At 41.4% G+C, this 25557-nt stretch overlaps 1 protein-coding gene across 3 annotated transcripts; it reads right to left on the bottom strand.

Annotated features, from left to right (window-relative positions):
- Nucleotides 1-650: 650 nt before the first annotated feature.
- On the bottom strand, nucleotides 651-22241 carry TMEM38B (transmembrane protein 38B). Of its 3 annotated transcripts, none has more exons than XR_011323307.1 (7): nucleotides 22034-22241; nucleotides 15578-15734; nucleotides 12308-12492; nucleotides 11156-11243; nucleotides 8983-9100; nucleotides 5079-7378; nucleotides 651-5040 (listed from the first exon to the last, which is right to left on the bottom strand). XR_011323307.1 is itself a non-coding variant. In XM_069776827.1 (6 exons), the coding sequence occupies exons 1-6, from the start codon at nucleotides 22137-22139 to the stop codon at nucleotides 7169-7171; spliced, it is 864 nt and encodes a 287-aa protein (XP_069632928.1). In that variant the 5' UTR covers nucleotides 22140-22241; the 3' UTR covers nucleotides 651-7168. The 3 variants fall into 3 exon arrangements, 1 of the variants encoding a protein (XP_069632928.1); XR_011323306.1 differs by having other exon boundaries at nucleotides 651-3216; nucleotides 3936-7378; XM_069776827.1 differs by having other exon boundaries at nucleotides 651-7378.
- Nucleotides 22242-25557: the final 3316 nt, after the last annotated feature.

Here is a 25557-nt window from a genome sequence, read left to right on the forward strand (position 1 = left end):
TTCCAGCCGTCTGATCATTTTTGTGGCCCTCCTCTGGACCCGCTCCAACCGGTCCATGTCTTTCCTGTACTGAGGACTCCAGAGCTGGACGCAATATCCCAGGTGGGTCTCACCAGAGCAGAGGGGCAGAATCACCTCCCTCAACCTGCTGGTCACGCTTCTTTTGGTGTAGCCCAGGATACAGTTGGCTTTCTGGGCTGCAAGTGCACAATGCCAGCTTATGTCCAGCTTTTCATCCACCAGTACTCCCAAGTACTTCTTAGCAGGGCTGCTCTCAATCCCTTCATCCCCCAGCTTGTATTGATACTAGGGTTGCCTTGACCCAGATGCAGGACCTTGCACCTGGCCTTGTTGAACCTTACAAGGTTCACATGGGTCCACTTCTTGAGCTTGTCCAGGTCCCTCTTGATGGCAAGCTGTCCCTCAGGCCCATCAACCACACCACTAAGCCTGGCATCACCTGCAAATTTGCTGACAGTGCACTCGATCCCACTGTCTATGTTATTGATGAAGATATTAAATGGTACTGGTCCCAGTACACCATACGGACCCCTGAGGGACATCACTCATCATTGATCTCCATTCAGACAACCTATTATGTTCTTCCTTCACAGAAGTTGTTGGACATATGCATGCGCTAGTTTCTTAAATTTTGTTGCAGCAGTTTTTATTTGGTATGGTATTTTGATTATCATGTTCTACTTCTTGACTGTAGACAAAATGCACTCACAGGTCAGTGTGCAATAGGCTGTTCTTGCCTGAGAATATTAATGTATTTCTTTATCAGTGTTCATATTGCTATCTGTTCCTTGCTGGACATTGTCAGATTTCACAAAAGGCATTTGACTGCTTAACAGGGCAGTTTTATCAAAACAAATGCAAATTACTATTTAGAACACATTTTTGATTCTCATCTTAGTGTCAAATGCTGCTTCTCTGTTCCTACTTTTTGTAAGACTTCATTTAGACCTTAGAAATGAGGGCTCACCTTATGAATTAAGAGTATTCATTCTGAGTAAAGCTCGCATTCACTGTCTAGATTGTTGGAAGATGTTAAGATTGCAGCATGGCCCTTATGTTGAGTAAATTCAGATTCCTACAGAAAACAGGTATTTGGAATTCTTGAACAACTGTGTCTTGCCTACACAGAAGAATCAAGTTGGAAATGAAGGCACTGTCTGTATGTTGTCCTTCTACCTCCACTCCTTTCCAATAAAATGAAATGGAGAAAATACAGAAGAGGAAGACAGAACACATTTATCATCTTTGGATCTGTTCATGAATCACATCTTAAGGTATCTCTTTTTACAGAAATTGTGCAGAGTTAATAGGAATGAAGACCCAGAACAGCAACTGGATTAATCAGGAATAGGCCCATCCAGCCCAAGAATTGAGCTGATAAAACAATTCCTTCAAGCCTTAGTTTATATTAGCATAAGAGAACTACTTCTAATTTTACCAGGCTAATGACAAAATTGGATACAGCCAGCTAGTTCACATATGCAGTTCTGCTGAATCTGACATGCTTTATCAGAATAGAACAGTTACAAGGAACTCTTACCAATGTCACACAGAATTTAGCAGAGATACAGAACTATCAGCATGAAAGCTAGGAAGTAATTGTTTATTTAAGGCATCCTGGACAGACTGTATTAAAGTCTCCTACAGAATTCAGGTTAACTGGTTATCTTTTTTTGTATTATAAAAAAACAGTTCTCAGAACACTTGCATATAACTATTCAGTATGGAGTTTTTTTAAGCACCCATCCTTCCGAAGCTTGTGGATCTTTAAACACAGTTTGTTTTCATGGTGCTTACAACAGGATTTCTTTCAGCATAACTTATGTTCTGTCTCACAACAGTATATATTTTTAGTGTGATGTACATTTCTCTTACGGTGTTTAGTCAAGAAAAACAACTTTTTTTTTTTTTAATAGTCACCTTTAAGTCCAAAATGAATACAAAACCATGTATTCTCCTTAAATTGTAAACTTGTTAAAGAGTAAGTCTAAGCATATTTTCACATTTATTTGGGCTAAAAGTAGCCAGTTATCAGCCAGTATTTCACAGCTGTGCAACGTAGTTCCATACCACAATCCAATTCTGTATGGTTCTTGTGATCCAGTATACACAGTTACACCTTTTCAAAAAAACATCCAGAAGTTTTAAAAACCATGGACGCACAACTTTTGCTGGTGTTGCTGAATAACTAGTTGATCATTAACTAGTTAGTTGGCAGCTTCAAGTTTATCCATACATCCATGATACCAAGCTACAAAAAACTGAGACACCATGCAAGTGAATAATCAAGCATTTGTAACTGTACACTGAGTTCCAGTGTATAATGTCAGGAATATGACTGCTATTTTGTCCAAAAAGTTGGGGTTTGGGGTTTTGATTTGGTTTTTTTATTCTTCTCTGTTGAAGCAAATACTCATTTTAGCTCTCAAGGTACAGCACATTTGTTATAAACTTGGACTGCAAACTGAGGAGTTCAATGATTTTGGCCACTACCACAGAAATGTGACTAGACAGGCACAAGAAATTTCTTGGGTAATTTTTCTTTTTCTTTTCTCTAAGCACAGCACTGGTGACAGTTTTTCTAAATTTAGATACGTACCTGGAACTAGAATTTGTCTTTTCAAATCAGATCTCCCTCCATGTTCTCCTTGGCATCACTGCACAAAGATTAACATACCTCCTCTTGCTGAAGAACACCCTTCAAAGCAGTACTCTCTGAAAACAAATAATCTAATTCTGTAAAAGTAGTTTAATTTCTTCTAAAAATTGGCACATCAGTGGAAGATTCCTCTGAAAAGATTCTATTCTTATGAAATGTAACATCTCTAAAATGTCAAAGTTCTCAGTCCTGAAGTGTATGCCACTTAGAACTAACTGCTCCACATCATGTGCAAAAAAGATGCAACAAGCAGGAAACAGCAGGTTTCAGCAAACACTAATACATAGTTCCAGTGCTTCTGATATTATAGTCATAGAATCATAGAATCATTGAGGTTGGAAGGGACTTTTAAGATCACTGAGTCCAACCTAACCTAACACCACCAAGTCCACCCTAAGCACAACATCTATGTGTCTTTTAAATATCTCCAGGGATGGTGACTCAACCACTTCCTTGGGCAGCCTGTTCCAGTGCTTGATAACCCTTTTGGTGAAGAAATTTTCCCTGATATCCCATCTAAACCTCCCCTGGCACAACTTGAGGCTGTTTCCTCTTGTCCTATCGCTTGTTACTTGGGAGAAGAGACTGATACCCACCTCGCTACAGCCTCCTTTCAGGTAGTTGTAGAGAGCAATAAGGTCTCCCCTGAACCTCCTTTTCTCCAGGCTAAACAACTTCAGTTCCCTCAGCCGCTCCTCCCAAGACTTGCACTCTAGACCCTTCACCAGCTTCATTGCCCTTCTTTAGATACACTTCAGCACCTCAGTGTCTTTGTAGTGAGCGGCCCAAAACTGAACACAGCATTTGGGGTGCAGCCTTGCCAGTGCTGAGTACAGGGGGACAATCACCTCCCTGCTCCTGCTGGCCACACAATTTCTGATACAAGCCAGGATGCTGCTGGCCTTCTTGGCCACCTGGACACATTGCTGGCTCATATTCGGCCGGCTGTCAACCACATCCCCAGGTCTTTCTCTGCCGGGCAGCTTTCCAGCCACTCTTCCCCAAGCCTGCAGCATTTCATGGGGTTGTTGTGACCCAAGTGCAGGACCCAGCACTTAGCCTTGAACCTCATACAGTTGGCCTCAGCCCATCAATCCAGCCTGTCCAGATCCCTCTGCAAAGCCTTCCTACCCTCATGCAGATCCAACACTCCTGCCCAACTTGGTGTCATCTGCAAATTTACTGAGGGTGCACTCATCCAGATCATGATAAGATACAAACAGAACTAGCCCCAACACCGAGCCCTGGGGAACACCACTTGTGACCAGCCACCAGCTGGATTTAACTCCATTCACCACAACTCTTTGGGCCAGGCCATCCAGCCAGTTTTTTACCCAGTGAAGAGTACTCCCGTCCAAGCCATGAGCAGCCAGTTTCTCCAGGAGAATGCTGTGGGAAATAGTGTCAAAGGCTTTACTGAAGTACAAGTAAACAACATCCACAGCCTCTTCCTCATCCACTAAGCAGGCCACCTTGTCATAGAAGGAGATCAGGTTAGTCAAGCAGAACCCGCCTTTCATAAACGCATGCTGACTAGGCCTGATCGCCTGGTTGTCCTGTACATGCCATGTGATGGCACTCAAGATGATCTGCACCATAACGTTCCCTGGCAGAGAAGTCAGACTGACAGACCTGTAGTTCCCTGGATCCTCCTTCTGGCCCTTCTTGTAGACGGGCATCACATTTGCTAACTTCCAGTCAACTGGGACCTCCCTGGTTAGCCAGGACTGCTGATAAATGATGCAAATGATGGTTTGGTGAGCACTTCTGCCAGCTCCCTCAGTACCCTTGGGTGGATCACACCCAGTCCCATAAACTTAGGCGTGTCTAAGTGCTGTAGAAGGTCACTAACCATTTCCCCTTGGATTAATGGGCCTTCATTCTGCTCCCTTTCCCTATCTTCCAGCTAAGAAGGCTTGGTACCCTGAGAACAATTGGTCTTACTATTAAACACTGAGGCAAAGAAGGCATTAAGTACCTCAGCCTTTCCCTCATCCTTTGTCACTGTTTCCCCCAGGATCTAATAAAGGGTGGAGATTCTCCTTAGCCCTCCTTTTGTTCTGAACGTGTTTATAGAAACATTTTTATTGTCTTTTATGGCAGTAGCCAGATTAAGTTCTAGTTGGGCTTTGGCCCTTCTAATTTTCTCCCTGCATAACCTCATGACATCTTTACAGCCCTCCTGAGTTGCCTGCTCCTTCTTCCAAAGGTCATAAACTCTCTTTTCTCCCCCTGAGTTTCAGCCAAAGCTCTCTGTTCAGCCAGACTGGTCATCTTCTCAGCCAGCTTATCTTTTGGCACACATGGATGGCCTGATCCTGCACCTTTAAGATTTTCTTCTTGAAGAATGTCCAGCCTTCCTGGACTCCTTTGCCCTTCAGACTGCCTCCAAAGCAACTCTGTCAACCAGGCCCCTAAATAGGCCAAAGTCTGCCCTCCAGAAGTCCAAGGTAGCATTTTGTTAACCCCCCTCCTTACTGCTCTAAGAATCAAAAACTATCATTTCATGATCGCTGTGCCCAAGATGGCCTCCAACCATCACATCACCCACAAGTCCTTTTCTGTTCACAAACCAGTCCAGAGGGGAGCCTTCCCTAGTTGGCTCACTCACCAGCTGTGTCAGGAAGTTATCTTCCACACAATCCAGGAACCTCCTGGACTGTTTCCTTTCCGCTGTATTGTATTTCCAGCAGACAACTGGTAAGTTGAAGTCCCCCATAAGAACAAGGGCTAGCAACTGTGAGACTTCTCCCAGCTGCTTATAGAATATATCATCTCCCTCTTCATCCTGGTTGGGCGGTCTATAACAGACTCCCACCATGATATCTGCCTTGTTGGCCTTCCCCCTGATTCTCACCCATAAACACTTAGTCCTATCATCACCATCATCAAGCTCCAGACAGTCAAAACACTCCCTAACATACAGGGCTACCCCACCGCCTCTCCTTCCTTGCCTATTCTTCTGAAGAGTTTATAGCCATCCATTGCAGCACTCCAGTTGTGCGAGTCACCCCACCATGTTTCTGCGATGGCAACTATACCATAGTTTTCCTGCTTCACAATGGCTTCCAGCTCCTCCTGTTCGTTGCCCATGCTGCATGCATTGGTGTAGATGCACTTCAATTGGGCTACTGATCCTGCCACCTTTTGGGGGGGAGAAGCCCTAATTCCTACATGACCATTCTCAGGCACTTCTGTGGTTTCTAAGACATCAGTAACCCTTGAGCCTTTGCTGTCTCATGGCTCTCCATCCCCTACCTCCACTGAGATGGCAGACTGAAGGAACTTGCTAGCACACCGTTCCTCACACATTGGTATGCTGCCCCCAGGCTTATCTCTAGCAAGACTGGTGTTATCCCCTTCCCCCTTCAAATCCAGTTTAAAGCTCTTTCAATGAGCCCTGCTAACTCCTGTGCAAAAATCCTTTTTCCCCTTCAAGATAGGTGTACCCCATCTGTTGCCAGCAGGCCTGATGTCACATAAACCGAGTCATGATCAGAAACCTCAAAATTCTACCAGTGACACCAGACTTCTTCCCCAATAGCACCAGAAGTAATTGCTATAAACTAGTGCTGGTGTTTATTAACAGCAGGCACAACAGGGTCGAACTCATGAGAAACAAGGTAAATGTACTGCCCAGTATTCTTTTTTAAAGGGAAGTTTGGCTTTGAAAAAAAAAAAGTGTATGCTTGCATAAAAGTGCAGGCGGAGATGTCTAGTTCCAGTCAAAGTAAAAGATAACTACAAACCACATGTAAATCACCTATTTCAGATGAAAAACAGCTATATATCAAATGCTTGCAAACAAAGTGTCAGACAAAAATACTGAAATGTTTCTACTTGCTAACTGTAAAGATTTTTTTTAAAGTGCCAGATAATTCACTCTTACTTTAAAAAATAGAAAAATATTAAAAATATTTACTTAAGTAAATGTCAAAAATCTAGACCAGTGCACTGTGAATTACAACAGTAATTCGGTTATTTTTCTAGTTAAAGGCATTAGTTTGGTACATTGTCACGGTTTTACAGTGCAATGTGATTAAGCCTTACTTAGATGATGACCTTCTTATTTGGGACATGCTACTGTGAACACTTGGCAGTGCAAATCCCTGCTATCTAAATGGAACATAAGAATTGGGGGGGCAGGAAGAGGTGAAACAAGTGATAATATCAGAAAAAATAACAAAGCTGATTGTCACATTTTGAAACTATCTTTTTAGCATGTAAGCACTTAAAAGTTACCATAAATACAAAATTTAGTAATTATAACCACTATAAAAATTTATAGTTTTTAACTTACAAATCCAACATGTGCATTTAGACATCTGAACAGTAGCTTACAAAACACATTCCGAAGGCGAACAACAACACGGTAGTATACAGCCCTGTTCTCTCCTCACATTAATTTCTTTAAACAAATTTCTCAGCCAGCCTAATCCGAAATACAAACATCTTCAAAGGTTATGACCATCAAGGATTTTAAGCCACTTATTCTGTTTTCTTTGCCTGTCTTTTCTTAACACCATCACGGTGCTGTTCAGAAGAAGACCGGTCACAGACTGAAGAACCATTGGAAGATGCGGCACCTTCACCCTTCACTTTGTATGGTGTCTTTTGCAAGCCAAAGAACATATGGCCTAGTGCAGCCTCAAAGGGAGCAAACGGAGAAGTTGCAGATCTTGTCAACATCATTGTTACCTATGAAGAACAAGGATCAAGTTACAATAAAAGTTTTAATGACTTCACAGCAATTAAAAACAAGTTCCAAGCTGAATGGATGTATGGCATTTCTAACTTTCTACATGAGCATGAGGCCATGCCACCATAAACAGAAATATGTTCATTTTAGCTTGAATTGATCAAAGAATGCTTTTCTTTCTGACCTATGCTCTTCACACAGCTATATGCAAACAGTGTGCACAAAAACTTTCTATGTAAGTTCACTAAAATCATCTTAAGCGTAAACTACATTTAATGTCGTACAACTAAGGTGAAGAGCAACTTTTATGTGTAAGTTTTGTACCTTGCTCAAACTGAAAAACTGTAAACAGAGTGGCTACTACCATTTAAATTAAAAGAATGCAATATGTAAGCACCTAAATCTATATGCACAGCCAGACTTCAGTTAGAATTCCAGACAGCCATACTCACTCCATGAAGCTGAGAGATTTAGGTGGAAATTCCTTAGAATACAAAACTTGGAATCAGGATAGAAAAAACTGTTTGGTAGATCTAGGTACTGCACAAGTTTATATTGCAAGAGTTTCTACAGTTTTCAGAGACATGAAAAGTTTCTATAACAAGACCTTACTACAGGACTATACCAGATCCACAACTGTTGTTTATTAGTAAGTGGATGCTCAAGTTCCTGACCATCAGTTTAAGAACTTATTCACTTCAGTGCAGCTTGACAGCCAGCTTCTGAAGAGAGTTGTAATTTCTCACTTCCAGAATAACATTCCTTTCCTTCTCCATTCCCAACATCCCCAGTTCAACAATGCCTTTATTGGTTTAGGTGGAGAATCATGACCATTAGTCTGAAGTTTTGGCTCCCTAAAGCAACTTCTCTAGAATTAAACTTGTCGGCTACTTTACAGAAAGAAGACTGGGAACGACCACTTTAAGACAGTCTCTAGTCTGTTCAACAGCAGCTCTAAAGCTCTTAAAAATCACCAAACTTCTAACATAGAGACTACACTTTCTTATTAACTAATAATCCTGAAGACAGACATCACCTTGGAAATGAACAAGACTGGAGGGATTAAAAGATTCAATAGAAAAGTAGTATCTATTTTATTATAAAAGTAGTTACAGCAACATCAAAGTGGTTTCAATACACTTTCTCTTCCCTCCTAAACACTTACATTGTGAACACTTTGAGCTAGATGAGAACCTAGTTGGCTTGTTTTGCAAACCCACAGATGACTGTACAGGTAGAAGGAAGGCATTAAGCAGCTAGCAAAAGGCAGAGAACAGGAGAGTTTCTTTCTACAAGCTTAAGCTTTGTTTGAGATTACGGACATACAAGCCTGGCATATCAACTGTTGCATGCCAAAATTCCTGATTTTTTTTTTTCTTTTTTTTTTTTTTCATACATTGAACAGTAACAGAATAAGTCTTCTGTTCTGCTCATGTGTAGAAGACTAAACACAGGTTTAAGCCTTCAGTAGGACCTGGCCTTCCCATCCAGAAGCACACATTCTAACTTGTGGTAGAATGTTTCAGGGCGTATTTTTTGCTCTGAAATAATGAAATAAAATATTTTCTGTTATTCAGTTATTGCAACACTTTCACATTCTTACCTTGGAGACAACAAGAAAGACAGTGTATAAAAACATGAGGTTGTGTCTTGTTATTGGCAAGTACTGGCTGTGTTGCAGGGTGAAAAGAACTGCTCCTATCAAAGTTACCTTCACAGGGCTGGAAATCAAACAAACAACGTTAATTTCTCTCCTCTACAGTGAAAGCTGCCATGGCCGGGAAAGCAATAAGTGTTCTTAGTGTCAAAAGAATTATTTCTGAATAGAACTAATGGAAATTTGTGGTAACAGTGACATGGTCCAAAATGTAGCCGTAATTAAACTAAGACTTTCACTTTATATACTATTACTATGCTTTCTGACCATAACATGGACAAGCATGAAGTTAGCACTACTTTACACACCCAGCAAACTCGTATTTGACAAATCCTTCTCAGATCAATGCCTCTATTCAGACTCCATACATCAGCTTGCTCCTCTTCTTCCTATTCCTATATATCTTACTGAAGAGTTAAATCACAAAGCTTGCACTACACGGACTAGACTTAAAAATACCTTCCTCTCCTATACTCCAGGTGTTAGTTACTACAAGGAGTTACTTAAGGTGTTGAAGAACAACCTAGTCCAAGTCTTGGTCCACTGTGACACTCCAGGAATTGTAGGGTTCTAGTCAGCTTATACTTGACTTGAGCCAGGCCTATGTTACCAGGTTTTGCCAAAATAGCTGTGTTGACCTGAGACATGCAAAAATTTACATCTTCTATCTTCATTGTGTTGGTAAATCCCTTGCTAGGTACGCAGTTAGAAAACAAGAGAACTTTGGTCAGTTATCTAAAGTCGTCTGAAGAGACAGCACTAACATACTGGCAGAAAAATTCTGTGCACTTCTTAATCTGCATCTACATGTGCCATGTACAGGTGACATTCCTGTTATCACAGAGCATCTAGTGTAGACACATTCTTCACTGTCTTTTCGGTAACTCAGAGATTTACTGCATCAACTTCCTGCTCTGAAGCCCAAAAAACAACTCTGTATACCAGTATCTCATCCATTTGCAGCATGTTTTATCCATTTAACTCTGCAACTTAATTCTATTTAATATTCTTAAGCTTTATATATTAAAAAAAAAATTTAAAATCCTTCTTGAGTTACTTTGAGGCACATCCACCATAGAGAAGGAGAATATATGCAAGCGCTGCCAGTCAGTAAGCATTGCTATCATGTTGCACCTGTAAGTACAGTGTTATTTGCATTTACAGTGCTATTACTGACAGTGATCTCTTCCTTCTGGAATTTTGCTTTCAAGACTGCCACTGAGGCACTGACAGAGGGAGATAAAATCTAAATACCTAGAATTTCAGAAAAAGCCAACAACTAACATAAGCCATAAAAAGTTGAAATATTGCCAAAGGAAAGACTACAAATTTCTCTTCTTATTCTGTTGCTAAGACTGGGTGCAAAAAAGCAAGATAAGTTTAAAATAAGTAAAATTACTTCTAAAGACCTAAGAGTAACATAGGAAAGATGAAACAAATTTTAGGAAATTACCAGAGTGATCTTATCTTGACTTACAATAATAGCTTGTGGCTTTCTAGCCTGTCTCAATTCTCATTTTACTGTACAGACTAAACCAGGAGCCATGTAATATTCCCATTCTTTGCTTCTGCAAGAGAAGTAACATTTCCTGTCTCATGGTACATTTTTGCTATATTGAATAACCAACCTGCACCTTCTGAAATAATTGATATCTATGGAGGAAAAAACAGTACTGGCAGAGCAAGTAAAAGTGACAATGCTCAAAGGAAGCCATCCTAGTGATGCTCAGAACACACACCAAAAATGCAGACTTCACTTGTATACTTCTGGTACCACTGTTCTTTCATTTTGGGTAGAAGACACACGTCCCTGTAAGGCAAATTGAGTCAATACTGCTTTCCAGCAACTTCCTACTGACTCAGTACTGCTTTCTGCCACATAATTTTTGTTGACTTGTCTTCCCATTTGATGTTCTTGTGCTGCGAACCTAAAACGATTAAAAAACTACCAAAATTACCGAAGATCATCAACCAGTCTTTCACAAGATACACACCAAAACACTGAGTACAAACATGCCCTACAGCTTTTTTTTTAATCTGAACCACTAAAAGTGAGTGTCAACACAAGGAGTTAGCAAAGCAACAGTTAACATGTTGCAGTCTTTTTTTAAAAACTTACTAGGACATCTTCAGTAGTTCATTGGTTTCAGGTTTCCACACTCCTCTCACCAGCTGCTCGAAGTTGGAAATTAGTCCACCACCAGCTCCTGAAATTGCAGAGATTTACAATAAGACTCCACTGACTGCTACCAGTACTGTGCAACCTATTATTGCTTCCAGCAAAACTCGTTACACCAAGTCCCAAATGTGGCACCCAAAGCTCAGACTTAAACACTAATCCAATCTTCTATATGTGCATAACTTGAGCAACTGACATGAAACCTCAGAGGTTTAGCTACTTAGCGAGAAGCTCAGGTTTACCTTTATGTGATAGCATCTGAATTGATGCACTCATCACTACAAACAAATGCCTGAATTGCCAAAGTAAATCTTCAGAGGCTTATATCATTCCATTCTTCATGTCATCGTGCAAGTACACAGAGTGTCTCTATAAACTACAAGGATCCTCCACAAGAAAAGTGGTTAAGTATTTTTACATTAAAAGAATACAAGACATAAGGACATGTTAGACACTCTGGCCAATAAGACTGATCTGTATTAAAACCTGGGAAAATAATATCTTAGATCATCACATTAACACATGTTTCACAAAGCAGAACACAATCAAGCCTATAGAAACAAGAGCTGCACTACTACTTCCTTAAGTGGTTCTAACATGACTACAAATACAGCTGCTACAAGGGTAGCTTCCAGAGTCATACTCCAAACAACAGGTAGGCAAGAAGGTTCATTCCTGTGTTTAAAATCACCCAATGGTTACAACCCAAAAAGCTAAGAAAATAAGTTCTCTTCTTCAAGTACATGCAAGGACAACAGGTCTCAGGCAATATACTGTCGGAAAGTTTAGTAATAGCACTGAAGCTACACGGGAGATCTAATTCTTTATTGCCATTAACTGCCCATCCTACAAGTCCTCACAAGACCTTCTGAAGGGATAAGATGAACTTTCCTCAAAGTCATTCAACGTCACCCTTAATCCAGGCAGAAAAACTGCTGCACAGGCTTTTCCCTTGAGGGGATAACAGACCGTATTAGGACTATCATATCCAGCACAGCAAGGAATGGTGCTACAGTTACGCTGAAGGGCTAGCCATTCAAATACCACTCCAAAACATCACAATCAATCAGAATGAGATGTTATGCGTGTTACCTCTGGCCCAGCCCACAGCTACCATGACAAGCCAGGCATCTTTGAAGTGACTGTCTGCATGTGCAATGCCAGCTGTTATCTTCCAAGTCCTAGTCACTTCTTTCATTCCTGCAACCAGAAGCCGAAGAGGAAGAAAGGCAAAGCACCGGTAGAATATGTCTTGTGGGCAGTAAAACACAAGATACCTGAAAATCATGAGAAAATCCATTAGCAACATTCAAAAATTATTGCTGAAGAATTCACTTTCTAATAACCTTGAAAGATATTTTTGGAATATGACTAGCAATGCATGATATACTACTGATAACTCACTGTCTTGTGTGGTAGACATATTGGAACAAATCTGAAATGCTTTTGAGCATGCTTGAGCTCTTGCACCAAAATGATCAAACATTACTTGAAATTGTTCTTACTAACTCATTGTCCCTGAGAAGAATCCATTAAAGTACATCAGAAACAGCTTTAAATTTTACCAACTGTTCTATAGCTTATATATCATGGTTTTATATTTCAAATTATCAAATTAATGTCTGCCTGACTTTGTGTGGTTTGGTTTTTTGTGGGTTTCTTTTGTGTTGGGTTTTTTTTTTGGTTTTAGGGTCTTTTTTTAAATAGGATTACAACAGGGTGGTAAACTACATGCTGACACCATGCTTTCGTACTGATAGGTACATGGAATTATATAACTTCAGCAAGAATGCCTCCAGTAGTTATTGTCATGCCAGATGAAATGCACAGCCATTTTCAAACAAATTTCACATCTTAGTAACCACCAATTCTAGCTTTTCCAGCTTGCCAATTACAAGCAAATTTCTTTTTTCAAAGCATTAAAAGCACAGTACTCATAATTTAAAAATACTTTTTATCAACTTGCTTTTAAAACAAAGTAAAGTTAAAGATGTCTAACAATGAAATCCTAAGCTGATAGTAAATTTTAAAAGATTATAGTGTGTGGTGTTTTATCGTATGTCTTCAATCATAAACAAAATTCAGTTCTTACGGAGACATTCAAGGTCTCAAAAAAATAATCAAGATTAAGTATCTAGATTATTTCAGCACAGGAATAAGAAAGTAACAGTTAAGTAAAAGCAGAGAAAGCCTTTAAAAGATGGGAAGGTTATTTTTTCATTTTCTTAAAAAAAAAAAAAAGATACTTGCCTGTTAGTTTAGGCCTTTGAGCTCAACCCTGTCTACCAAGAATTTCTAAGGCTGTATCCTTCTCCTGTTTACTCAGGCTGCAATGCAGAGATGTACCTCTCATATCTAGTTCACTGCATTAGAACTACTAGTAAGCACCACCGCTAGGAAGAGACAGGCTTCATGGTTAGAGAATAGAAATCAGGACAGCACTCAGGGTTTCGGGGGGTGTTTTTGGAAAAAAAAAAAGCTTATCCTTTACAGCAGAATGCCAGGAAGGTTCCTCCACAAAAAGGCAAAGTTTAGCTGAAGTCCTGTCCTAGTTATCTATTTTCTTTTTTCTGCAAAGGATACAGTACCTCACCACTGCAAAATTCTGAAGCTTCTTCTCTTCGAGATCTCTGAGAGTGGAGCATGCAATAGCCTATTTCTCACATACAAGAAAGTTATTGGAATTTACACTAATAGCTAACCACTGCTCTCGTGTTCAGTTTTAGCTTTACTTTTGACTACATTTAGTCTTCCTTTTTTCCCTATTGTAAAGTCAATTGCCTTTGTACGCAACCAAGCTTCAGCTGATGCAAAGTCAAAGATGTACAGAGAGCATGTATTTTAAATGGCTATTTGCAGTAGCCATTAAGCCATGTACTCAACAGACAACACTAACCAGAATTAATTTACAGTTGCAGAACGTGGGTTCAGGACCCTGAAGCACAGGTAACTGGATTGAACCAGCACTGCAGTCCCACCAAGGCATTTTTGCCTGCCATTTCTGCTAGCAACACTTGCTAACAGCAGATGTCGCTGTCCTACAGACTATTTAGGAGCGTTTCTCAGGCATAGCACAACCCCTTCCATTTTCGTTTTATGCATGGCGTGGGGAATTCCGTTTCACTTGATTTGGGACCAAGATTTAACGTCATTATACTCATGAAGAGAGAACTTTGTAAAACTCGAAGCTTAAAATGTTTCATAAAGTTCATAGCTCCTCATTAAAACCTCATTTTATTTGTGCACAGCAAATCACATTTGACCATGTTAAGTTCAACAGAAATCATGTTCTGTTTACATGTACTCCTAACTGCTGTCATTTGTTAAAACAAGCAGTCATGTTGCCCGAATCAGACTAATATGAACCATAAGCAGATTCTATAAGCTTTGTTAATACTGCATTATTTATTACACATTATTCATTTCACCAATTTGCCTAAATGAAATGTCATCTTCCATTGCACCATGAAGACCAGATAGATATACACAGACAGATAGAAACACTTATCTCCATTTTATTGGATTTGCAATTATAAAACCTAAGGGGCTACAAGGAACAGATACTAAAGGATTTCAAGCAGATAACACTCTTCTAAGAGAGGAATTGAGATTTTTTAATTCAAAAACCTACTGCTGCTCACAAATTATGTAAAGTTTGAGGGCTTCTTCAAAGATCACTTTCTGGAACAAAGAAACTCCACTGGAAGGCCACATTTATATGAAAAGAACTCCAGTGCTTTTTTTTAAATTCTAAAACAGGCCAAATTGCTCCTTGTTCACATACCTGGCTTCCCATTCAGCTCTTTACTGTCTTCCACTACAATGCCCATCTATTTGGGAAAAGGCAAAATATAGGGAAAAAAAATGATGTCAGGAAGCAGAAACTACGGAGGAAAGAAGATCTCTGTTTTAGATCCCCAATTACATAAAAGTTCAAAATCTTTACATCAGCCAGGTTCTGGTCTTCCAAGTGCTACTGCTGAAAAACTAGACTGCATTTATGACTTACCTATATCCAGAAAAGCAGTAACTGAAGTCCACCTTATGCCAAAATAATGTTTTCAGCTGTTTGACCAGAAACACTATAAAAATCTAAGGCAAGTCTAATCTAGTGACTGAGTATTTTGTTACACAACAGCCCATAAGAGTTGCTCTCTTACAAGCATTTTATTCCTATAGAACAGGATCATAACCGCTATTTTGCTGCGGTGACTTCCTGGATGAAGAGACAGCATCCAAATCCATAACATTTTTAAGTTAAGCTTCCGATTTACATGGAACCTTGATGGTATAATATCAGTTCACAAAGTATAGCTTCCTCAGAACCAGTACTACTCAACTAACTCAATTGTGGCTGCTTACCAGACTGAAGATGCCAGTAGAATATTTGTGCCCTTTGCCAGAAATGCTACTGGAGGTTCTGCAAGCATCAACGAAGACAAAATTGAACCACCAAAGCAATAAAGCATAGCACTAAACCAGCAGGCAACTGGACTTCGGACTGACACTTCCACAGCTCCTGAAACAAAGGGAAAAGATGCACAAATAGAAATAAACATTTTAGAATCACATCATGTTTTAAAAGTCAGTATTTTTCAAATCATTCAGTCCAACATTGTTCCTTCAGGTAATGAAAAATCCTGCAGAAATCTGTAGGCTTTCACAGGAAGTCTTCAGAAATACAAACTTCAGAGTACACTGATGTAAGCATATGTTACCTAAATAAAAGACGGACATTGTGTTCTCTGAACATCTTTTGTGGGTTTATTATAACTATTTGGCTACCAAGAAGAAAAGCTTTCAGAGCATGTCTGAGAGGTCTCATTGTTAATAATCTGGCATAGATATACAGTTGCTTTCAAATTTGTATTAAAAATACACAAGTGGCTTTGCTGACCTAGACAGGATTGGTATTGGTAGCTTTTGGGGGGTTGTTCTACAAATTCCATTTCTGCTTTTGAGTGTTCATGAATTCAAGGTCACTGTTTTCCTTTTTCCTCATAACACCCTGCTAAGTGTGTTTGCTGACCAAAATGAAAGCAGTACCCAAAACAATTATTAAATATTTTCACCTGCAATCCTGAACAGAGAAAAAAGGTTACCTGAAGCCATAACAATAAATTTAAGTTTCCCTTGTTATTAAAAGGCTTACATTTTGGTCTGTTTTGTTATCTTTAAAATGACCTACTCCTTTTAAATTGCAACTGAACTATGCCAAAAGAGTATTCAATATTAAAATATTATGCTGGAGGCAATGGGAAGCCTTAACCAGTTTCAGGCAGAAATCACACTTTATCAAAGCCAGAAATGTCCTCAAGTAGTTGACTATTTCCTTCCACTTCACAAGTCCAATGTTGTCAAAGCTTCCCCTTTACACAGGTGCAGAGCTCTGTTTGCCCGAACTAGTTTCATTTTCCATAGTCCAAAGGCTGAAGTTCAAAAAGCAGAGATGAAACCTAGTGTTTGCCCCAAAACAAAATTTGACCTATGTTCCAAATTCAGCTGAGAAGCTTTTGGTTCTTCAGGCACTTCTGTGGGAAAAGAAGCTTCTTGCCCAAGATGAGAAACTCAAACATAGAAGAGAATACAGCACTATCAATACAATTCACTTCATACAAGAGTATTAACAAGATTGTTCCAGTTTTAGTGCTGGCACAGCTATCACGTTTTGCAGCACTACCTAAATTCCTGTGTAACAGCCAATTTATAAAAATGAGCACTCCTAAGTATTACAGAATATGTGAATATAAAATAACTTTTTTTTTCTATTGTGCAATTTATTTTCCATACTGCAGTACCTGGTGCTCCAGGTTCATTATGCTCAGCTTTGTTACTGCATATTACCACTTCTCCAAAGTAGCTATCAATTATGTTTGTGTGCATAAAATTAACAGGAGAAAATTCTAAAGCCTGCTAATGTTACCTAACAGCAAAAGTAAAACTATAAAGTGGGCCATTACATCCAGATCCCATGTAACTGAATGTGGACCTATTTTCACCAACATATTTGAAAAGGGTAAGACACTTGCAGAATATTAAAGATTTATGCTTACTATATTGAGGTTTCCTCAATTAAAAAAAAATAAATCTAAAAATGCTGACAGCCATTGCATTCAGAAAAAAATGCAAAATTGTATTAAGTAGACACTCACTGGTCCAAAAGAACCATAGTAGCTTCCTTCTCACACGTAATTATTCTCGTTTGATGACACAGCCGCATTACAAGTACTACTATATACCTACTTTAGCATGAAAGGACTGAATTCCTTTACTTGCAACAACAAGAAAATATCTTACCCCCATATTCTGCAGTACTCTCTCTCTGTTGGGTAACTCCACTAAATGCTGCTGTGGCATTATAGCACAAAGTGACCATATAGAGAAGAAATATAGCAAACTTTACAGGACAATGAGAAAACACAGCTAACAGAGGCAGCCAGTGTAAACCACAAGGGAATATTTGCTGTAACTGGGGAGTACTGCTAATAGATCAGCTGTTGCATTACACACAAGCTTTAAGTCCTGTACAGATGTAATACAGGATGTAATCTGCACAGTAATCTGGTCTTGAAGGGAAACCAGTAACCAGTTTGTGACAGGAGGTTCCACATGTGAGAACCATCGCCCTCCAGACCAGGTTAAAAAAAAAAAAAAAAAATAGACTTCAGACATCCACTGTCATGTGGGTACACACCAACCTCTCTTTTATTAGCATGAAGCTTCTCACCTTGCATTAGCAGAGGGGTAATCATCTTAACATCTTACTGGTGGCCTTCATCAGAGTATCAAACTACCTCCTCCCTCCCCACAAAATGAAACATGACTGAGAGGTAGCCCAACTGAAACTCAGCTGCTTCTTTACTTCACCAGGTGTTCAGTCAGATTACTAACATAAGGAAAGGAAACCATTCCTGGGGTCCAAAGGTGCTGTGTCGTTCAATTTAACAGACTTTATTTTATTTTTCACGCCCATGGACATTGACTGCAATTAATGAAACATAGCTAGTAACAACTAGTTTTAAGGAAAAAATGGAAGATTTTCATGTATCGGGTTTGAAAAGGTTTACATTGATTTCTACTGTACGTTTGACTTGACTTCTAGTTCAACTTGCCTTCTCTCCTACATACTTTGTGAAAATTTTTTCATGATTTTTCACTTCCTATTCTAAAGGCCAGATTAAAAAAAAAAACTTTAAAAAAATTAAAATTCAATTAAAAGTTGGAGTTGTTCTAAAATTAGTTAGCTATCTGTTCTCTTTTTGAATCCATTCCCCTTGTCTTTCAGCAGTCACCGCTTCTCCACTCTTTCTTTCCCTAATGACTAGCAGCAAGTGGTTTCCAGTTTTGAGGTCACATATAGGAATTACTATTATTATTACCAGATTACCCTCTATGAGCAAGCTCCACAACAAAGCATGTAAATGTCTTCATTAAGCTATTATGTGTAAAAGGACAAGAGACTGGAAACTCTACTGGACTTCCAAGATTTTTCTGTTGGTCAACATTAGAATTTTCTTGGCTCAAACACCAGTATTTAACAATTCATACCTGCTTTCTAACAAGGAATATACCCAACATAGAGGGCAGAGACAAAAACCACTGATACTAATTTAAAGCTTATCTTACCATTGCTACCTAAACTATGACTGCAATATAACCTTTGAGAAAACAAACTCGATTTTAAGTGGGTCACATGTTTTTAAACAAGTGATCATTTATATTTGTCCTCCGATGCATCCTGTAAAACTACTGAGGCATCATACAACCATGCAAAATATGATCTGCCGAAAGGCCACTAGTCCTGCCAATGGTATACTTCAGAAGTAAAGATAAGGTTTCAAAATGCAAGGACTATTGTTGAATACAGTTTTAAATGTTGTTTCTAGACAATAGTAATAAGGAAAACCTTGCCAGCAAACTATTTGTGTCAGTAAGATAAGATCTGCTTTAACCTTTCCAACATGTTCCAAACAGGCAATCAGGAATACATTACCACATACACATCTAAAGAGCAAACCAGAAGGACTTGTAGAAGTTTTTCTAGCACCCCTATTCAACTATATATAATATCATCAATTAAGCTAAAGGCTTTATAGTCAGATTTAATTTAGCAAAACTATGCCAAAAAACATTAGTTCTCTTCAAATCACCAGAATCATGTCATAGAAAACTTGCAAGAACAAAACCAGCACATTCCTTCCAAATACGACACATCCTCAACCCTCAACACCTTTTGCTGTCCCTCCATCCCAAGAAAATTGCCAGTTCTATAACTGACTGGAGTTACAAATAAGCAACTCCTAAGCAATCCCAAATGCACTAACCAAGGACTCTTAATTTAAAATATGGGGAAAGCAACATGTTAGCTGTCACTGCTGTAGTTTGCCAGCACTCACAAGCGAGCAAGAAAACTCAGCTAGCACTGGAAAAGTCCCAGTTAGTGTGCACCCATTCATGATACAAATACCCACACCAAATCTGATTTTAAGCAGTGGTGGGGGGTGGTGGTGGTGGTATTTTAATGAGACAGTAATCTGGGATAAAACAAATGTGGCTCTGACTTGACCACATACTTCTTATACCACCAGCCACTTAAGGTTATTCAGTTATTGCCCTGTGAAATATAGCTACTGCTTTAAGTTTCCAGAAAGAATATATTGTAATGCCTAGAGAATATTAATCAATGATAATATATCATCCTGAGTATTTCATAATGACTGCTATTTCAATGGAAAGCTTCAATTCAAACTGCTTACAAGTGAGCAAAGACCAGCATGCAGTCACCTGAATTACAGTTATTAATTCAAAGTATGAGAGCATACTCAAGAGCTTCTGAACTTTCCAGCTATTAAGCTGAGAAGAAAAAAAAAATTATCAGCACGGATCTGACCAGATCTCTGACAGTACTTCTACTGTCCAGAAGTGCTGTCTCACTAGAGCTATGCTGATGCTAGCAAAGTGGAGAGACTCCTCTCATCCTGGTCTTTAAGTATGTCCATTCCAGAGGAAAGTTTAAAGGTAGTGCATGGTAACATCAAATACCTTCAGAGAGAAAGTCCCTTTCTGAATGGAACAGTTATATTACACAATGCCACAAGTCAGCACCCAGAAACAATTTTAGCAGTAGTAACAACATTTGGTGAAGATGGTAGCATACATAAGCATTTTATATCAGTCTTCACAGTCTGCTAAGTGCACTTACTCAGCAGGAAGTAAAAATTCACCTCGACACATTTAGGAAGGGACCAAACAACAAGCCCTCACTAAACAAACAGCGCAGAGCCTTAAAAATGTGAAGCAAGCAGAAGCTCCCAAATCTGCATTATAATCCTGAAAGTCAGCTTAGCTCCCTACACAGTTACCAGCTGGGATGCACAGTTACTGTAACTGTCCAGAGCCACACCACAAGTAGTTATTCTAAACATTAAAACAAAGCTAGTCTCTACATTTGTGACAACTAAAAACTAGCCTTGGGGTTAACAACCATAGCGCAAAAGATTTTCTAGAAAAGATCTTGTAGAGATTGAAGTGTCATTAGGTGTACTCATACAAAACCCAGAATGCTGTTACTGGGAGTGAAAAGCTTTCCTAACTTAATTTTACAATCTATGGGTACAATGTGAAAAGTCAGTAGCACACAACCTGCCCGTTAGATTCCCCAAGCTGTGCTTCCTAGAAGACAGAATTGCCTTAACAGCTTCCTGCATATCCAGGGTGTGTGAAGGATATAGCCCCACAAGTTGAGCAGCTCTCCCCTCGCCTCTCAGATGCAATACCTGACAGCAAGTCATTGGCCTGTGATCTGCATTCCTTCTCTGCACGCATAAACCTAGTTTCGGGGTGTTCAGCCCTCTTATTCTTGGGACTTTCAAAATCTTAGACTGCAAAAAGGTTTTCAACAAAACTTCTGGCTTATTTCACCAGTGCCTCTAGTTGTGAGAGGGCAAGAGAAGTTCAGCTGGGTGCTTCCTACATGCTTTCTGCAGTCAATTAGACAGCACTCATTGACTGACGGACTAATACAGACTGCAGACAATCTTAATTGCACGCTTACAGACTAACAGAGAGCATCTGGATTTTGATGCAAAAACAGCAGCCGGCAGGGGCACGCCGCTGCCAGCTGAGCCCCTCCCAGCACCCGGCCGCAGGTCTCCGCAACGCTCCCGCGGGAAAGCCGAAACTTGCGCTGAGGGGGCTCCCGCCTCAGAGGCCACCCGCAGCGCTGACAAGGCTCTCGCTACACCAAACGAAACACGAGCCACCTGAGAGTTTGTGGGAGGACGGACAGGAACTGAGGTTTCGCTACGCACAGTCACTAAAAATAAAATCCCAAAGTGGTGAAAAAAAACCCAACCAACACTCCCTAGCATTTTGCAGGCGGAGCCAAAAGACCCCGCAGGTTCTCCGACACCCCAACCCGGGTGAGACACCTGCGGCTCCCGCAGAGACCTAGCGGCAAAGCCCGGGCAAACGCAGGTCACCCCGGGCACCGCCTGGCACCCGCCGGCCCAGCCCCGCTGCCGGCACCCCGGCTCCCCTCAGGCACCCCCCGCCATCTTGCGCGGCGGCCACCCTCGCCCAGCAAGGGCTGGGGCGGCCGGTGCAGGGGGCTCCCCGGCCCCCGCCTCTGGCCTGGCCCGGCTGGGGGACGGGGAACACGGTGCGTGGGACGCGGGGGAACACGGTGCGTGGGACGCGGGGGAACACGGTGCGTGGGACGCGGGGGAACACGGTGCGTGGGACGCGGGGGAGGGACGGGGAAACACGGGGAAACACGGGGGGACGCTCCGTCCCGCCCCACCAACCGCCCTCGCTCACCCCGCTGCTCCTTCAGCGCCATGACGGAGGCCACATAGTGCGCCAGGTCGAAAAAGGGGAACATAGGCAGCCGCGAGAAGAGCAGCGGCACCTGCCACAGCTCCATGGCCGGGCGGCGGCGGGACGGAGGACCAGGGAACGACTGCCCAGCGAAGCGGCGCTGGCGGCGGCGGGCGTCCCAGGGGAAACTTGGCCCCTGCCGGCCGCCGTCAGCGGGGCGGGGCCGGGGCGGGGCGGGGCGGCCGGCTCCCTTCAGTCAGCCGCCGGCCGCTGAAGGCGGCGGCGCTGGGGGCGTGCAGCCGCTCTTCGCGGTGGCTGTAGCTCGCAGGGCTTGGCGTGCTTGTCCTCGTGCGCTGCCTGGCTCCGTTGTCCCGGCCGAGCTCGGCCGGGCCTTCCCCGGGTCCTGCGGGGCGTTCCCGCCACCCGGCCTGCTCGGGGGCCGTCCCGGGTAACCCCCGCAAACCGCCTCGCGCCGCAGCCGTGCCGTTCCCGGTGGGTGGGAGCTGGCTGTGCTTGCGGGCGGGCGGGCCGGCCGCCTACTGGGGGCCGGCTCCGGCCCCGGCTGCCGCCAGGCGTTCCCCTGGACGCGTTTCCCTGCGGCTCGTCCTGGCAGCCGTGAGCACGGCGGGCGGCTGATTCCCGTCGCCTTGACAGCCCTGTTTTGCCTGTCTGAGCCCGAAACGTCTCTACCGGGTGTTTTGTTTGCCTTTTTTTTTACAAAACCGTGGTAGGCCTGGTTCGTGATCGGCTTGAGGCTGATTGTGGCCCCCAGAGCCTTTTCTATCCTTGTGCTTATTCTTTGTCATACACCGCTGGAGCTGGCTGTTCCTACGTATGGGTCGCTGTACTTTCCAGGTGTGAGTGTGCTAACTTAACTGTAAGCCTTTTTTCTTTCTCTCTTCACCCACCCCCCCGTAGAATATTTCTTCAGTTCATCAAGAGTGCTGCCAACATGGATGCTGCAACACATGATCTGTCCCAGGTTAATGTCATCTGTGTATCGCCTGCCTGATAGTTACTGACAGTATTAATGTATACTAGATCCTGATCAGACCTCAGCAGAAACCCTTTTAGTAGCTCTTTAAGTCCATTTTGATAGTGAAGGCAACTGTTAACTGTTTTGTCTTTTAAAAGTAGATCTCCGACCAGTTTTGCATCAACCCTGCAGTATTTTCAACAAAATAGTTTGCTCATGAGCTTCCCAAGTGAAACGTTATCAAAGATCTACTAACTCCAAGATACATGACCTCTGCATTTTCTTTGTCCACCAGACTGGCCAACTTGTAAAAGAAGGAAATTACATTGAAGTGACACTGTTCTTCGTGGACCCATGTTAGGGGTTATTGGTCTCCTCATTTTTTTAGGATATTAACTTTTTTTTTTTTCCTGGGTGTGAAAGCTAAGATTGCTTGTTTGTGAGTCTTGGGCTGTTTTTCCTACTAAAGAAAGGCACCATTTTTGCCTTTCCCATTCAGTTTCCACAAGCTGGTGAAAAGATCTGTTAATGGCGCTAAGATTTGCACATTGTGGTGAAGTTAATCAAGCTAAGCAGTCTGAAAACATACCACTTCCGCAACTGCTCTTAAACTCGTTCTTTGCCTACCAAGAACTAATTTCAGGAAATAACTGGAATAACTGTAGGATCATTTTTGGAAAAAGGTTTATGCAGGGAAAGATACCAAACACCTGAACTTTTCCCACAATAATTTTACCTTGCCATGAATAGTAAGCCATTCTTTTCATTGATTTTTCTCTTATCAGGACCATATTCACAGAATAAGTTCTCCTTATTCTCAACACTTCTTCCTTTCTGTTTGTCCAGTGACTCGTTTTCTCCTTAACGCTTGTGCCACATGCTTGCATGTGGTTTCTCTCTCTAGCACCATTTCGTCTACGTGAAGAGCTTAAGATTTAGCCAAAGAGATCTGTTACTAGTCTTATTATTAGTATTTCTAATTCTTGTTTTCTGTTGTGCTTATATGCAGGCATGGAAGTCATAGTTTGTTTTCTAGAGCAGAATATTGCTTTGCCACAGTTAACATATGGTAAGGCGTAATAAATTAGTAAGCCGCATTCTCTGGCAGAAATCAGTTCAGCACCATTTTGTTTCCCGCTGAACAGTGGTAGGTGTCTATGCAGCTGCAGCAACAGAGGACTTACTTGCAAGGGTTTCATACGATGTAGCGATCCTCTACCCATAGGCTGTAGAAATGCTAGACCTTTTCTACTCCTTGCAGTACTGTTTTATTCCCACTGAGTGGCATCAGGTTCATTGCAAGGAAGTGAAAACTATTCAGACTGTATTGTGTGTGATCATAGAAGGAAAGGGAGAGAAATAAAAATGGCAATGGCCACAACGAATCTGTGGTAACACAAAAGAAAATAGTGATTTGGGCCAGCAACGTGTTGTGCCTGATGGCAGTGTCTGCACTGCAGCTACTGCTGTGTGTACAACTCATAGAGACACCCAAGTTCTCTAAAATGCCAGCAAGGATACCACTACCGGTGCTATTGTGTAGCAGATTGGCAATAGCTACCTGAATCTTTAGTCAGGTCCTCAAACACATGCTGCATCCTCTTTCAGGGGGTCTTTGCTGCACCTGAAGCATTGCTTTCTGAAGCGGAGATAGCTAGTGTGAAGGTGGATCTCCACAAGCCACCTTTGCAGCAGTTAGGTGGGAAAGGTATGTTGACTGACACAGCTAAACTAGAAAGTTCTGGTGGGTTTTCTACCTCTAGCACCAGCAGGAAATAATAGCAGTTTCTCTAAGTTTGCTAATAACCTAGGGGACATTCCTGAGATTTCTGTGCATTCAGGGTAGCATCTTAGCAGAGCATAGAACAGAGGAACCCACCAAAGAGAAATCAGATCAAGGAACACAGTCTGTGTAATAAAAGTAGAGTAACAGGTAAGAAAACTTTAAATTGGTCATTGATTTTCCAGCTGTCCCAGATATTTCAGGAATAATTTAAAGATAACAGAGGATAAGCACCTCTGAAATAATCCTGTTCATCCTTGGACCAAAGATGCTGATGCTGAGAGAACTGTGGCAGTGTGAGAGGACAGTATTAGTGTGTAAGCTGGGTACACTTCTCTGTGTGTGCATGTGTGTTACACAATTTTTTGTGTTTTGCTGATTTCGAACTGGAAGAACAGATACCCCTTTCTTCATTTCTTGTTAGTAAGCTAATAAAAAGTGCTGAGCACACTATGCATATAAGAAATTTAGAGATGGACTGATTAGTATTCTGCTCTGTTGCATGAGCATAAGGCTCAACACGAAAACAAAGCATAAGCCTGAACTGACTCTTTTGCCCAAGGAATGTTAGCATGACCTTAAAAAAAACACTGCAGACACCTGCTGATTAACTACTTAACTTCCACATGTGCCGGAGTACTTTTTGGCAGGGTTAGTTGTCCTTTCGAAGAGGACACTGATAAAATAATACATATATTTTCTGAATTTGCTTCAGAAAACATTCCAGCTGTTCATGAAGTCACCACATTTTTACTTCTGAAACAG

This window comes from Haliaeetus albicilla, chromosome Z (assembly GCF_947461875.1).
Source record: "Haliaeetus albicilla chromosome Z, bHalAlb1.1, whole genome shotgun sequence".
In the NCBI taxonomy this organism is placed as follows: Eukaryota; Metazoa; Chordata; class Aves; order Accipitriformes; family Accipitridae; genus Haliaeetus; species Haliaeetus albicilla.